Genomic DNA, 16,767 nt, shown 5'->3' with positions numbered 1-16,767 from the left:
ACCATAAGGTATCCATTCTCTGGTGCTTTGAAAGCATAACAACTTCTTGCTGGTCCATCCAAATAAGCAAAGGGCAACTTGAAAGCTCACAGATTCCTCACAGAAGTGTGACAAGTCAAGAGTTGACACCCACTGACACATTACAGACACTCCATCACTGACAGGTCAGTACAAAGGAAAACATGAATAACAATGGCTTTCAAAATGGTTTCAACATTCCTTCAGCTTTAACATTTCTAAGCAATGGCATATTCTTTCATCAGCCGACTGTAAAAGTGATGAAAACCAGGCCATTGTCCCAGGCTACCAATACTGTTTTTTTAACTTTCTGTCTGCCTGGTTTGCTTGTTGATACCCAACAGCTAATAAGTTCTCAATCAATCATTCCTTGCAGAAATATTCAGGACTTAATTGACAAAATGGCAATCTGGATAACATCATTGCCAACCTGGATAACATCAATGTTTGAAATCTTTCAAACAACGGAAATCCAAAGGACAGTACATTCCAGAAACATTCCCAGATGGAGTGGTTGATTCATATTCAAATACAGACAATAAGGCACTTGAGGCCACTTTAGTTTGAAGCTTTATTTTAACAAGCTTCAGGTAATTCTGAATGCGAGGCTAGACCATGGTTTGGAACTGTCTTCCCATGTCGGCACTGAATTTTATATTTCTTAACCTGATGTGAGCATGTTTTCTGTATGGTTGCAAACATGATCTCATCATGTGACAGGAAGGAATGAAGTAAACATCACATGATCACAGCACAATAAGACTCTGATTCTGAAATTGTTCCACAAGAGACAGGGCAACAATAAATTTATGTTAAAAGCTTTCATTTTCATGTGAAAAGTATTCTTCACAGATAGGAGGGTGGGGCTGAGATTCACGAAGTATTATTTGCAGTGAGTAGTTTTAATTATGTCTGGGCACAATGGCAATCTGGACTTAACAGTCTCTCAAAATGTCATATGCTAGAATGCATCTTGGCATCAAACAACTTATTCCGTACTAAACGTTTTCACTAAACCTTTACAGATACTAAGCTTTAAGGAAGTCTGATCCTCTTGCATAGTTTGAAAGGAGACACATGTACATAAAATTGAAAAACAAGCTCTTTGAGATTGAAGGATGCTAATGCAACAAAATCTGGAGAGAGCATAAAAATACACACTGTAAGTAGTTTGCCAGGCACCAGCCGAGTGAGATTTAAATTGAGCCTACCCCTTCAACTTGAAAGCCAATAATGGGCCAGATGGAAAGAGAAATCCTCATTAATCATATTCCCCATTGTTCAGCAGCTGTTTTCCAAGCCTCCCCCTTTTCCCACTTGTCTCTCATACTGTCTATGACCCCATCACTTCCAGCATATGAACCACCAGGTCATAACCTGAAAACATTCAGCACATTAATACCAGGCTGTCTCAGCACCCAAGACACACGCTATAAGTACCGGTATCCGGTTTTGGCATTGTCTGACGGACTACCGCACCGGGAACCGGCTTGACAGTATCATCAGTACGCACGTGTCGAAATATGAGATCCCACACATACATTCTTTGCATTGCATGTTCTCCGAAGGTACTTTGCGTGACCATCAAGAAAGAGATAAGGAGAAAAAAAAAGTGAGGGGGTGGGTGCTCTTGCAGAGATTTTCCTGGGAAATAGGGTGTGATATATGTTGTAATGTCACATCTTGACGCACATGCAGTGTTCCACTTACGTGCATGCATTTGTTTGTGAGTGCATTTTCGAAATTGATGGAATGCTTTCCTGAAAACTTTAAAACAAACATGGGAAATGGGGTTCAGAGATGTTGAATTACATGCTCTTGTTTGGTGAGGGATTTTAAAGTTGCAACTTTGTCCTTAATTAGGAGTCTGCATGTAAATGTGTAAGTACATGTAAATGAGAAATGGAATTAGTCAAATGGATTAGTCAGATGAGTCGCTGGTTTAGCTGAATGAATGGGATTGGTCAAATGAGCCAAATGTGATGAATATACAATTATATGTACATATTAAATATAAACTAAAGTATACGAAAGACCATTCTAGGCACTAAATCACAGCCAATTGGTCAATTGCCATCAAATGCCTTATTCCTACCAGTACTTTAAAAAATAACTCAAAAAAAAAAAAGACTCAAGATGTAGTTTACCCTCCTTCCTGCAGACCGTATGGCAACACTTAGATGGAACAGCTTGTTACAAGTTGAGGATCAAAAATCTCTTCTGTCAAACTTCTTTTGTTCAACCCAAAATCTGACTTGATGACAATTTTAAAACATGTACTAGTACTACATATCTATCAAGCTTCCTATGGGGACTTGTTCAAGTTGACTGCAAGCTACCGGTAATGAACCAATGCAAAGAACATTAATGTTTTAGTACCCGTGTCCTTTCCATGTTAAATTCTTTTACAATAGTAACACCATAGTTGTATAATAAACAATCCCCTAAATCTTCAAAGTATTGGGCATTTCAACTTTTCCTTCATTCCCAAGTTGCATATACAGCTATATTTTGCATTCAAGTGCTCTGTTTCCTAGAAAGAATAATCATGACAAGTTCAAGTAGACAATTATTCCCAAATACTGTTTCCTTTCAATCTCTGTTCACACCTACATGTACATGTATTGGATGTTTGAAATGTGGTGGTAAACACAATGCCAGCAAACAAAAGGATATAGTTTCATAGTACTGATGTACCAAGCATTTGCAAATGTATGGGCTAAAATTAACAATTTTTGAAACGATTTTCCATTCATCTCTGCCAGATAGTCTGATGATTTTGACTAGTTCTGTATCACAAAACCAGTGAGAAAAAAGCTTAAAAGGAAGCTTTTTAGACTTATGCGAATCTAACCTTTCTTCTTGGTTCTCCCTGTCTGCTGAAGTTTTGCCTGATGTTTTTGGTAGCTGCTGGAAAGCCACATTGATTAAGTCAACAGATTCCTCCTTAGGTATGCACCTGGAAACGATTGAGGGACACGATTAATACTGATCTCTGAAAAGAGCTTTCATATAAAAATGTACATGCTTATTTACGGATCTACGTGTATCTTCAGGAAGAAATTTGTGGCAGACGGAAAGTAAATTAAATCTCTATTTGCCTCCATTTCAATTCACTGTCCAAAGTGGCTCAACATAAACTCACTGTGTATACTGTACTTTGCTGGAAGTAAGAAAATTCTACATTTCTGCTCACTCAGAAGGGAAACCGACTGGAGGGGATCTGAGGATTTTCAGTGACACACTATTATAGGGCAAACAGAGAACATGTCGTGGGAATGCAGGCTACGTTCACATCTATTTTAGGCTCCACATACACCATAAGAAGTGCAAAAGCTCGTCAGATGATGCAGCTCACGCTGGGGATTTTGCCATCATGCATGTATTGTAAACATTGCTTGAGGGAGCTTGTGAACTTTAGACAAGGTAACCAGCTTCTGCTTGTGATTGGAATCCCTTGCCACCTTTCTGGAAAGTGGCTCAAAAACTTCATTACCTGTCAGCAAAGGCTGCTATCACCATGGAGTCAATCCCTCCAGAGAATAAAATGGCTACCCTACTGTGGCACTGCCAGTGGGGGCGCTCTGCATCTTGACTGTCACTGCGTTTCACTTTAAACTCTGAATCTGACTCGCTGTGGATAGGGGAACACCCCTGTCTTGTCACTGAAACAGGATGCACATCTAAGTGCCAATTGAAGATGCTGTCGTGAGAGGACGGTGACAAATGTGGATCTTGGAGATTGTCATTTCTACGGGGACGAGGAAGATTGAAGACCCTCCTTTTCACAGACTCCTGTAGGATTTTAATCAATCCAGTGACAGCCTTCATCATCTCACACTCAAACACACTGATTGATGCTAAGCAATCCCTGATCCTTTCACTAGGCTCCCTTCCAAGCTTTAATTCCTGTCTTGGCAAGGCATCTTCTTCTCCGATCACATCTTGACGAGCACAGTCTGTAACTGCAGAAGGCTTTGTCATGGCTGAAGGCAAATTTTCTTGAATTTGGTCCCGGGATGGGGGTTGTGCGATTCTGTGGTTTGAATCGATTCCCAACTGGCTGTCTGACTTGTCAGAATTTCTGGCCAACTCATGCTCCATTTTGTGAGGTAACAATTCTGATATACTCCCTCCAGGTAAGACACTTTTGCTTACATCAAATATTCTTATTCCTTCAAAATGGTGCAGGTCATCCATTTCCATGGAACATGCACTCCCCTTTAATAGAATCTCCCTTGGACAATTTTTGAGAAGCTGTAACTTAACTTGTTCTCCCCACAAGGACAAGAGCTCTTCCTCAGTCTTAGTTGGAACTGACATATTCATTGGAGCTATTGGACTCTTTACACCTTCCGTCATGATGTCAAAGCTGAGATCAGGATTCAAACTTTGGCCCAAAAAATTGCTATTATGTGGCTCTAGATGTGATAGGAGGTCTCCATTGGAGACAGCTTCTTTGAGTTCATCTGAAACGGTAGGACTAAAAACACTCCCTGATGAGGAAACTGCATCTTGTTGCCATGGAAACAGCATCACCTGGATAGGCAGCCCTGAATGTTGAGACCACCGTTTAACATCTAGACAGAAGATTCCATCTGCGGGTACCTCTGACCATCTCTAATAGATTACCATGCAAAGAAAAAGGAAGGAACATACTTATATAATCTTAACTATTTTTTCATAAAATGGCCACAAGGCTAAACTGTTTATTTACATGTACATGTACCAGTACATGTACACAGGCTTTGTTGACTAATTACTAAATGAATTGATAGATGACTTGTTAAATTTTTGTATTGGATTAATGAAAAGCCACTGTGTGAAAATATATGTCTTCCTTTCAGAAGATACAAGGGAATAACCAAAATTGGTTTGAACCAAGAATAACCCCCCCCCTAAAAAAAGGTATAAACATTAAGACAGCTGGCTTACCAGTACTTTAAGGTGCATTTGGATGACATGCATTGTAAGATGCTTCATCATGGACAATTTTTTTTTCAGGGGGTGGCGGAATAGTCTGTTTCCTTTTGACTATCTCAAGACAAACTGTTCTTTTCTTCATTATTGTCGGTTAAATGTCACATTAAAATTAGTGAATGGAAAACAATTGGCCAATGCAATTAATCAAACTATACATGTACATTGAAATGGGCAAGATAAGCCCATTAACTGCATGATTAAAGACGCCATACAAGCAGTGATTTCTGCAAACTAAAAAAGCTCAGTCAATTAACTGGTCTCTGACCAACATTTCCCATCTCTTGCCTTCCCTGCAGTACATACATGTATATAACAATCATCCTATACTCCATGCCAGCCTTTCCCTATTTTAATAGAATAAATAACACTTGCACAATTTATTGGTCAAGGTTTTCATCAGTAGATACAAGGAAGGTTGAAGTCTTGAAGAATCACAGCAGTAAATCATCCCCAGGTGTTTGAACCACTTTGAAGAAGTGATCAATCACTGTGAGCAAGGTATGAAGTTAGGTGCCTATACAAGAGAGGGGAAAGTCCAGCAAGCAGGCAGTGACACATGTACTCCCCTCCTACCCCCTACCATATTAGCTAGGGATACCTGGGACTTCTCAAAAAGAGTGTGCCCTTCAAAGGAGAGGGTCAGGTTCAATGGAAGGGGAAAGGTAGAAAGTGCAGCACCTCAAAGGGACAAGTGGAAAAGGCAAAGAATGCCAAATCTAGGAAGTTATTCAAGGCATGCTAGCTGGACGCTCATTATTTTACTGCACATAAAATTTATGAATGTATATTGGTCAGCTCGAAAACTCTGTAAGTGTATTATGCACGCATCAAATTGGAGATTAACATGCCGTTGGTATGTCATATTTTATGCAGGTGCAATCCGTGGATATTCTTCTTGATGGAATGAGCACTATGGAAGACAATTTCATGGCCACCTTTTGGACAACTGCTTATGTCTTCAGACTGATACCTACCGGGTAATTCAAACACAGAATGAAAATGAATTCAGTTGTTTCATTATGTCATCTGCTTCAGCTCATTGTAAAAACTGAAAATTATTAGATGGCAACTTTAACAGCTGTAAACAAGAATGGATGAAGCCTACTAAGTAAAATGTTGAAAATGGAGAAACTGTTGGAAAACTACATGTAGTACGGCAGCTCAATATAACCCAATACCTAATGCTCAATGGGAATTTCATTTTATCTGAAATCAGATTTTTATCACAGAAAAACTTGGCCCTCGTACACCCTTCAATGGAAAAGGCACTGTAAAAAAACAAGAGGTAAAAGTGATTTTTAAAGCATGCTGGAAGGCTTTTTTCTCCTTCATACTGGTACTTCAGCCAGGTTATCAACTTCAAGGACCTCAAAGAATGGCATTGTTTGCTGAAGATTATTGGAGGTTTGGGCTTTGTTTTTGAGGAGGCAAGTTTTGAACCTCTAATGCATTCAACATTCCTGCTTCAGCTCTTTAAGCTGAGTAGATCTTGCGAGAATGATCTTTCTATTTATCTCTTGAGATTGTTTTCTACTGATCATTTACTTGTTGAAAGGTTTGTTTTCCAAAATCCAATTTATACCTCCGACTTGAGAATGCCAGCACATTTTTGTAAAAAGCATTTTTGGTATTTGGTGACGGTGCTTACAAATACAACTTGCACGGATTAAGTGCTTAAACGGATAAGATTGCTCGGATTTCCGGATGCCTCGCGTGATGGTCTCGAGGACGTCAATTATTTACACAAGAATTCTTGGCGACACTCAAGTGATGTGATGAAAAAGGCCCACTTAGTCTGGATTCCTGACCGACATTGTGGGACGGTTTGCCCTCGATGCCACTTCCAGAAAATCCATTGCTACAGCTGGATGTGGGATAGTAGAGCACCCCCCACCAACACATGTAAAAACAGGTTGCTGAAACAAGAGGTTAACAAAAAAAACAGGGTAGTTGGGCCTAGCAAAGCATCTCACATGTGTGTTAATGCCACATATGTCAACATTTGATTTGGGAAACTGGATACAAAATAATTTCACTGAATAGTATTAGCAGTACAATGGGCATTTTATAGGGAGGGCACCACAGGGAAAACTTGTTGACAAGCCTCCTTTCCAGTTCCTTCAACATCCATCGGGAGGCACCCTGGATTTTGCAGGATTAAAGGTTGCAGGCCAGTAAATAGGCCTAGGTCCAAAATTGCCTGCACGGACCAATTTGTAGGCTGTCAAATTCTCTGCTTTCAAAGTGTTTCGTGGCACGTGGACTGGGTGGTTTGTTAAAAAGGTGGATGAAATCCACGGGCAAGACTACCAGCTTGTATTTCTGAAAGTATCGGGGCCCTCCTAATTGCTCTATTTTGCAATGGAGTGTAGGTATCAATTTTTAAAATGGCGATGGGCCACATGACTGTTTTGAGGGGTGATTTTCTCTGGAGAGAAATATCTTCAAAACTCACCAGTTTAACCACTAAAAATTGAAAGGAAAATGAAACATGAGGAAGTAAGTTTTAATTTGATATGTGTTTTCAACACCTAGGAAACTTGTATTTTTCCTGATTGATTTGAAGTGGGGATATTTATCACTGTTGTCTATGGCAGCTTATTTACTGGTCTGTACCCTGAAGAGGGTGAAGCCTAGACACAATCACACATGTGTGTATACCCTGAGCTGGGCACCATATGTACATTAATAGAAGCATAAAGATTGGTGGATACCAATCTTAGCTTTCTGAAATTACCACCTTTTCCAATCAGTTCATGAATAGATCCCTTCCCCCCAAAGAAAAAAATCCAAGTAAAAACATGGGGTATAACACATTGACTGCTGACTACGAGTATACTCGTCGTCACGTGTGTACCAAATTCTGCCACCAAGAGTATACATGTACTTGTAGGAAATGAAAGGCAATTATAACATAAACTGAATACACTGGCATCGCCAAAGAGCACAACAAAATATGCTGCTGGCAGTGTGGGGGATAATGCTCATGTTCAAATGGACCCCTGAGAGGTTCCTATTAGTGTGCATGAGTACAGTGCTTGACAAATGGGTACGCCTCTTTGAAATTGTGTGGGGCAGTCAACATGCTAAGTAAGGCATACACGTATTTGGTAAGACTTCTTCAATGAGAAATTTTACTTACGCTGAACACGTACGGGTACATACGTATAATGTACATGTATATCATCCCAAACCAAACAAAATGTGTCCACAGAAAAACATCATAAGATCGTATTGTACGGCACTAGTATCAATTCAAAGTCTGTGAAATAACCTGAAACAATAAAGCTCACAGGTACTTTGCATACAATGACACAACTGAATTTAAACAATTTGGGAAGGAAAAAATCATGGTCAATACACTTGTACATGTTGAACGTCAACCAACAATTTTGTTTTAATTTATGACCACTTCCTTTCCGCTGGGAGCCCTCAAAGTGACACTAATTTTGAGTTATTGCTGCAATAAAGAGCAGAATCGGCAAAAAGAACAACAGCCAAACAGTGTTGGGGCAACTTGGGGCTCAAAGCAGGGGGTGTATCTTGGCCCTTCCCTGGGGAGGAACTTGTAATAACATTACTAATGGCAGAGACATGGGCAACTAACTTGTCCATGTTCAAGACCCCTTGCTGATGGTTTGTAGTATAATGGTACAGTTTGGTCTGTAATGTGTGTTGACTACTGGAAATTACAACCCTCCTCATTAATGTTCTGCGACAACATCGGAGCAAAACTTGGGAAAGGCACATTAGTTCTACTATGCAACCACATATAAAAAAAACTCAAGTTTGGCTCTGGTGGTTCATGACCCAAACTTCAAGTCTGTGTGTCTAGTGTCCAGGAAAAAAAACCTACAGGTCTGCAAATTTTATATAAAAATTACTCATGAACACTCTGCTCTAAATGCAAGGAGACATGTACATGTATGGCTACCAGGTAGGCCCTCCCTGTATTATTCATCATCATAAGCCGTTATCGGCCAACTGCAAGGCAAGGGCCTCCCAAAGTAGGTACTAATTGGTCCCTAGCTATGCCGCTCTCATCCCTGAATGCCATATAATGCTGTAAACTTAATCTTGTCTCCCCATCTTGTTTTATGTCTTCCCTGGCTCTACCAACCTGTCTCCCTGCATTAAGGGGACAATTTCTTGTGTTAGGAAAGTCAGAACATTTTTGATCCCCCTAATATCTGTATTTTATGTATACATGTGGGTGTGTGACATATATGTGGGGCACACGTACTGTACATGTATGTAATAAAACCTTTCTTGGTCATACAAGCTAGGAAGCCCATATAGGCCTCTTACCTTGCCTACTATTCCTGTAGCAAGGGCAGCTAAGGTTTGCAGAAATATCACCCTTTAAGTTGATGTCATGATTTGCCAAAAATGCATATATCCCCTTTACTATTAAAGAGGACCAGTATTTATTACTTGGCGTTTAGATAGCTGTGTGTGATCTAACATTGTGGACGTCGCTTTTGCTTTGCATTTATGGACAGCCAAAGTGTACGGGGTGCAGAATTTTACATCCATGTTCAAGCACAACTGCGGCACGACAAAAGAGAGGTCTGAATCTCTCACATGAACCTTTTTTACAGTCTGCATGCGATCCACAGCAGGTAAAGAATTACAACTTCTTTTTTATGTTAAACAGTGACTTATTTCAGAATTCTGAAGTCACATAAATATATTGATGAAATTTAAAGCTCCCTCTTTGTTGTACTCAAACATCCTGAGAAGCAATACCAACCCCATTTTCTCTCAATCTTTTGGGGTTCCAGGGAAGAAAACAAAATTCCTGAACAAGAGCCGCTGAGGGATTATTTGTGGTTCTGCAGTCCCCCAGAGAATGCTGGGCTCCCAGGACAGCAATCGTTCAGCCTAGCATTCCTCTAACTCATTTGCTCAAGGAAACAAACAGGTATTTAAAAGCTACCAAGTCCACTGTGTGCTGTTAAGTATTCAGTGCATAACAATTGCTGAACGATACAACACAAATGATGGCAACGAAGATACCAACTCAAGCAAAGTGATCTGGGAGAAAAGGTTCAAAAAGTAGTTTGAAAATTGATTAAGCATGTGCATGTGTGATCAGACTGATGCAAGAATTTTAAACTCCGGATTTTCGATTTCGTGATAAAGAAACATTCTACCTTATTGAAATAGCTTAGTTATGGTGTCAACAAAGTAAACAGGAACAATCCCATTAGTCCTCTCATACACAAGAAAACTGCAAGTTTTTTGTCTATTTCTGAATTATTGAAGGTGAATATGACTCACCTGGTGGTTAACCTGCACAGTCTGGCTACACCCACTACACTACCTTAATTGCAAATCTGTTTCGTAACATCACACATACAGTACATCACATCATCGATAAAAATATGTATGTGATACTCAGCTAAGCCAGAGTACAATGCTACCATGATTGATAAGTCCCATTAGTGACATCAATGCCTTTTGTTTGGCAGCATGAGAGCACTAAGGAGTAAAAGTTTACTGCAGGCCAGACCGAGGTATTGTTTTCAGGAATGCAAGGATTGACAAGTCTTTGTTTTTTATCCCTCCCAGGCGGCCACAGCAAAATGATACCATCTAAAATGATTGGTTGTCAAAGGGGAGTTGTTCAGGCATGGGTAGAGATCTGATTGGAATAGTTTAGCCCAGACATGGTAACAAAGAAAAAAGGTGGAAATTTTGCTCCAGCTATTTTGAAATACACTGTATTGTGTTATTTACAGATCAATTACAAAGGTTAATTTGGGGGAAGGTGTGGTTTGGATTGCTAGCTTCCGGCACCATTTGCATAATGTTTTACAGCTTAAAGAAAAAAAAAGGATTTGGAAAAAAAAGTTGAAGACCAGGGCAAGGACATTATGGGCATTCAGTCACTTGAGCTGGTCATAGATGTTAGTTCCTCCATCGTTTAAGACCAGCCAACATACATTTATTCCCATTCATAAATACCAGTACCTTTTTATTCAGAGAGTCAAAAGAAGTTAACATGTGATGGATTCCAGAAATTTTATTCTAAAATTTTACCTTGATTTTCCCGAACACCCCTGTCCATTTTATGGTATAGTCTTTTTGAATAGAGTCCAACAGAATCTGTTCAAATGAACTTGGTGCACTCGTGATGTGTTGCGCAACACAGACTCCTGACCAATCAGACTCATTAAACTGTCTCATATCTATGTGATAGTGCTTGATTTTATGCAACAGGCATTATCACTTCTGGTTGGGCATTATCAAATGTTAATACAAGTACACAGTCACATGACATATTTCGACCAATAGGAATAGAAAAACTGTCCAGGTATTCATGAAACCCTGTTCAAAGTAAGTAGGATAACTAATGTAATACAACACCTGAATTAATTTCATCAGATTGGTGGGCCATCGATCAAGTGTGAAGCAGTAAGATTACTTACATATTTGAATATTCGAATCTCTAAGGCCAAAAATTAATCTTCCTTCTTTTAACTTTATGGTCAAAACATGTAGCCCTACATTTACCGGTACACTTTATCTCTCCTTTTGTGGGACTTTGACACAACAGAATATTCAATTGAATGGAAGGTAAAATATTTTAGTATTATATTATATTATTGGAACTGAGTTAGCCGTAATAAAGTGTCATTAAACTTAATTGTTCTATCAATAATTAACTGTTGATAGAACACTGTATTTGTAGGCATAGTTGAAGTTCTTAACACAAACAGACAACGTGGCAGGCCATACTGATAAGTGTGAAACATCTTTCCATTTCCTCACAGAGGAAACAATTTCTGAACTTGTAAGAGATGCTGATGCAATAGGAAAATAAATTCATGCTGATGCTTCAAACAGAAAGAAACAAATTCAATGCATGCGCGTTACCAAACGATAAGAGCAGTTTTCAGGACACACAGGAACTTACATGTATCTTGGAACATACAAGTAACAAAGTCGGAATGTGACAACTTTGGTTCATGATTTTCAGGATGATTTTATGCCCAACTGAGAAACTAAACTGCAGTTTGTACACAAAGATTAGTTCAGGCAAAATGCCTGAACAAATCTTCGTCCTGTTTTTTAAAAAAGGAAACTCCAAAAGAGGTCTTGGAGTCGATCGCTTGCCTTTGACAGTTGCCCAATGTGTTGTAGTTTTTATCATGCAGTATATTATACCAATAATGAATCATTTCATAAGGTGACAAACCTGATGCAATGGCGTATTCTTTCTAAAGCATACGTGAAATGTACAATATTTTTTTATATTTAATAAAACAAATATTGTACGTTTCACGTATGCTTTAGCAAGACTCATTTCATTCAGTAATGATCATGATTGAATACTCCATTGCATTAGGTTTGTCACCTAAGACCTCTTTTGGAGTTTCCTTTAAAAAAAAGGGTCTGATTCTGAAGTATGATAATTCACTGAGACTCTATGACAATTCTACTTCAAAAAAAATTAAAAATTACAAAATAAAAAGCAAACATTTCAGAATGGTTGTAATGCTCCATGTAAGTCATGACCATCTTGATTCCAAACACACATTCCAGGGCTTTGCATTGGTATATATAGGCCTACCAGTCCATGTACATGCATGAATGTTGAGCTATCACCTAAAAGGCATGACAATACCAATCAAAAGGTGCAAGAAATTTGAAAAATCTCCCCACCTACATTTTCAACCTACAGGTACTAAAAAAAGTTTCCATGATATGGCCATCATTAATGTGAGTGCACTTTTGGGTAAGAATTTTGCGGTTTCCTAGGTTTGTTGGTTTAGGCCATTTTTTGGCCATCTTTAGTCACTGGATACTGCTGCAGTGGAAAGCTCAGACGGAAATAACAAGCAGAGTGCAAATGCAGTCAAAACATTCACTTGTCGGCAAGCATTCCATCAACGGAGATTAGGATTAGTCCTTTTAAAACGTAAATAACAGGTTCTTGCACTCATCAATATTTCTCTTGGCTTGTTGTCAACAATGGGAAAGGGGAGAGCATCAACGTAAGAGAACATCCCCGCTGAGAATCTGCCAACCAGTTCACCATGACAAAATATCCAAACCTACATGGAGGCACAAACATGTGGGCATTTTAGGTAAACAGACGCACAGTTGAGGTTTGCCAGTTGTTTACATGCCTCCTGCATTTGTTCAGCTGTCTAAAGCCACAGCGAATAACTCTAACACTGGTTTCAAACAGTTAGATTTGTCGACTTAAACATTTCACTGCCCATCGTGAATAAGAAGATGCTTGCATGTACATTACATGCCACATGGTCAAATGAAAACTACAATTTAACAATCAAAGAATTTAATGCCATTTTGCAGAGAATCTTTGTTTGATAATATGATTTGGAAGATTGCCCTGGCCACTAAGACCGACAAGGTTTATAGCCTTGACCAATATTCCATTATCACATTAAAAATGGGCAATCAAAATAACCCTTGCACAATCTTGATTTTCATGACATTTCCGTGGCTTTTCTTCTGACAAAAGAATTTTCAATGACTTTCCAGGATTTTTGTTTTCTGAGGCTTCCAGGATTTTCCAGCCATGACAACCCTGTGGTTTGTGCTCATCACATACATCCTAAATGTTTTCCTTGATTATAGGAACCTTTCATTTTTCTGTTTAACCTGCTCTGGACACTAACAAACTTTCAAAATATTTATGAACATTAACATGATAAGGTCATCAATTTTTTGTCCTTTTCACGGGGGAAAGGGTTAGCAGGTTGTCTCCACAATTAGAAATTATAAGAAATGATGGAAATAAATCACCTTTTTTATTGTATCCTCAAGGGGAGGGGTCAAGAAGAGAAAATGCTTTGCATGCTCCAAACAAAAACTGATATTCTGTGAATAACATATGGATGACTATCCCAGTCCTACCTCATTAGTGTTGATCTCTGGTCGCCTAGCAACAGATGATAGGGCAAAGGACTGATTACCATCTCCAAAGCACCCCCAGAGAAGACTCCGTCGACCAAGACAATCCCGTCCAAACCAGAGACAATGCTGGGACTCCTGGTAAAGACAGCAAAGTTACTTTAATACTGATTTTTTACCAAGGAAAGTTTGTACGCTTTTCACAAGGTAAAATCTTTCACAGTCCTAGAGTTGCTCTGGCTTTACTGGTACACTCTCATTTCACTATTTTTCAGCCTCTGTTAAGAGAAAACCTATCAGCCATTACCTTGGGTATCATTAGAGTCATCTTTTCAGAATTTAGGACGAAGCCCAGAGGGCTAATACAGTTGAACCTCAATAACGACACATCCTATGGACTTTGCAGACTACCCAGTACCTTATGCTTGGCAGGAGTCTTGTGTTAGGAATGAAAGTGACGAAGAACAAAGGATTGGGACCTAAACATTTCCTTGTTATAAGCGGAATGTTGTGTTAACAGTGTTCTTATTAACAAAGTTCGACTGTATTATGCAGTGGTGGGAAACCTACATTGTACATGTATTTGGGGAACCTGTTGCATGTGATCCACTGTCAGTGTTTTAATACCAGTACCTCCTGGTACTGCATAATGATCCCAGGTTATGAAAACTCTGGGCTAATGAACACCATGAAGCAAGAAGTAACTGAAGGCACTGTAAGTCAGGAATTAGCCAGTTCAGTATTCAAGTAGCGCACGCCCCTTATTTGGGAACAGCAGCATGCATGCGCAACTGCCTACCCTATCAGTGAATCCATACTCAGCTCATGCACATGCTCTGTTCTTGAAAGACCTAACCTTTTTGAAATACAAAACTGGGACTATAGACAAACTTAACCCTATGTTTAACCCATCTCGGGGGGGGGGGGATTCTGCCCCCAGAACTCGGCTGTGCCTTGCTCAATTTTTTTGAAACTTGACATACATGTACAAACACTCCTTGTCATTACAACTGTGAATTTTAAACTGAATCAGAGAGACAGTTTTGTTGTTATGGTCATTTGAATTTCAAGGCTACATGTATGCCAGCCTGTGTGCATTGAGCACCACAGTGGAAAAGTATACATTTTGGGCTGACCCATCTCAAAACTAAGCAAGAATGGTATTGTCCAATTTTCACAAAATTGGTGTCAAAATGACTGCAGAGTTACTCTAAAACTCCTACAGGCTGAAAAAAATGCATTACGGCAAAATCAGGAAAAAAGGAATTTCAGCAATATCCAGAAAAATGTTGAAAAGGGGGTGAATTCCTCCCCCCCTCGCTCTTGTAGGTTTAACCTGGGGCAGGGTAGCTCAGGACTATACTACTGCAGCGGGAAAAAGGTGTTACAAGGCACTGTACAGTACATGTATATCATTGTTTGGTAGGAGCTTTTACATAAAAGTGCCAAGTTTTAAGGCCAGTTCATACTTGGTGCTAAAGCAAACCTGAACGCAAACTTATGATGTCAGATCACATATTGGTGCCAAGAATTCACAAAAAGTTACAAAAATTTCAATTCCAGGGAACTCTCCAAGTGTTTGCTGACGTCATAGTTCCTTCGCTTTTGCTCTGGCCGGAAAAATGAACCAGCTTTTGGCTGGAATGAAACCAATCACATCCTCCTTAAAATGATGCAGCATTACCCTGTTAAAGAGCAAATCATATCAAGGTTCACATCATCCCAGCAAGGCACAAAATTACAATCATCACAATGAACTTATATCTCCTTTTCATTTTTTGTTGAATGGGACTGTCAGAATGCACGTATACCAAGATGGAATGGCTTGAATTATATTTTTATTCCATATTTATTATTTGAGGTAAGTTCAATTTTCCCCATACTTTAAGACACTAAAAGTAAATTTACTTGGGTGAATAAATTTAGAAAAGTACATGGAAACAGCCTCATAAAACCAGGTTTGGTAAGTGCAAATTCTCATGAAACCAGTCATTTCTCTAACTCTTAGGTAACTCTTGAGTGAAAATTTAATATCTTGACAATGGTTATTTTTATTTCTTTGTGTTGATTTTATTTTGGCAAGTTTTTGCCAGAAGTTGAAAAAGGTCATGAAAACCTATATACAGGTACCAAAATCTACCTCCTGTTACAATACACCAGTGTAAATGAATATGTAGAATAACAGCCCTTTCACACAAGCACAAGAAATACAGATCTGTGATGGTTTGCACTAGGTGTCTGACCCAAAGGATTCCTACATGTATGTATAGCCTTTCACACTGTATAACAAAGCACATTAACAAAATTCCCTCATTTGGTCACATTTATGTTTGCATTGACGGTACTGCAATATTTTTCGAGCAGTGGAGTTAGAGGGTACCAGTGAGTGTCCAGCCATACGAGCATGCTTTGATAAAAGTTTCTGCAAACATTTGTGCATAAATTCGACGACAGCAAAATATTAAAGGCCTATTGGAGTCTGCAATGATCCATCCATCCAAACGATCCATGCAATGAAGAAGAAGAACCCACATCATTTGGTGACAGCGATGCACTTTCACATTCATGAAATAATATCTCTGTATTTATGAAAATGATGCAATTTCAATGGACATGACCAGTGTTTTCAGCATGTGTGAAAGGGCCTACAGTACAACAATTACTATATGCAATCTTTGGTTTCTGAGAAGAATGACAGTTTACAATTACTGCACAGCTGATACATGTACATCAGGGTTGGAGCACCTCCATGTCTTTCAACCAAGAAAAAAAAGTCAAAACAACTTTTGTAACAAATAATTGAAAGTTATAAGCATAGTTACAAAACTTAAACCAAAATGGCTTGTATCTAACTTGAGTAAAACTTCCACAAAGACT

General features: G+C 39.0%; 1 protein-coding gene across 4 annotated transcripts in view; it reads right to left on the bottom strand.

Moving 5' to 3' along the window:
• The window catches only part of asnsd1 (asparagine synthetase domain containing 1), a 64,643-nt gene that overhangs the window by 34,786 nt on the left and 13,090 nt on the right, over positions 1 to 16,767 (bottom strand). For 3 of the 4 annotated variants that reach the window (XM_087144555.1, XM_087144553.1, XM_022249733.2), the window contains 3 exons: positions 13,894 to 14,028; positions 3,515 to 4,638; positions 2,873 to 2,977 (listed from right to left, as the gene is read on the bottom strand). In XM_087144555.1, the coding sequence (XP_087000681.1) occupies positions 2,873 to 2,977; positions 3,515 to 4,638; positions 13,894 to 14,028 (1,364 nt within the window). The remainder of the gene's footprint in view (positions 1 to 2,872; positions 2,978 to 3,514; positions 4,639 to 13,893; positions 14,029 to 16,767) is intronic. The other variant, XM_087144556.1, reaches the window with a different exon arrangement.

Source organism: Acanthaster planci, linkage group LG12 (genome assembly GCF_054643075.1).
Source record: "Acanthaster planci isolate LZ-2023a linkage group LG12, COTS_SCS, whole genome shotgun sequence".
Taxonomy (NCBI): domain Eukaryota; kingdom Metazoa; phylum Echinodermata; class Asteroidea; order Valvatida; family Acanthasteridae; genus Acanthaster; species Acanthaster planci.
Note: the sequence above shows the minus strand (reverse complement) of the source record. Positions and strands in the feature narration are given on the sequence as shown.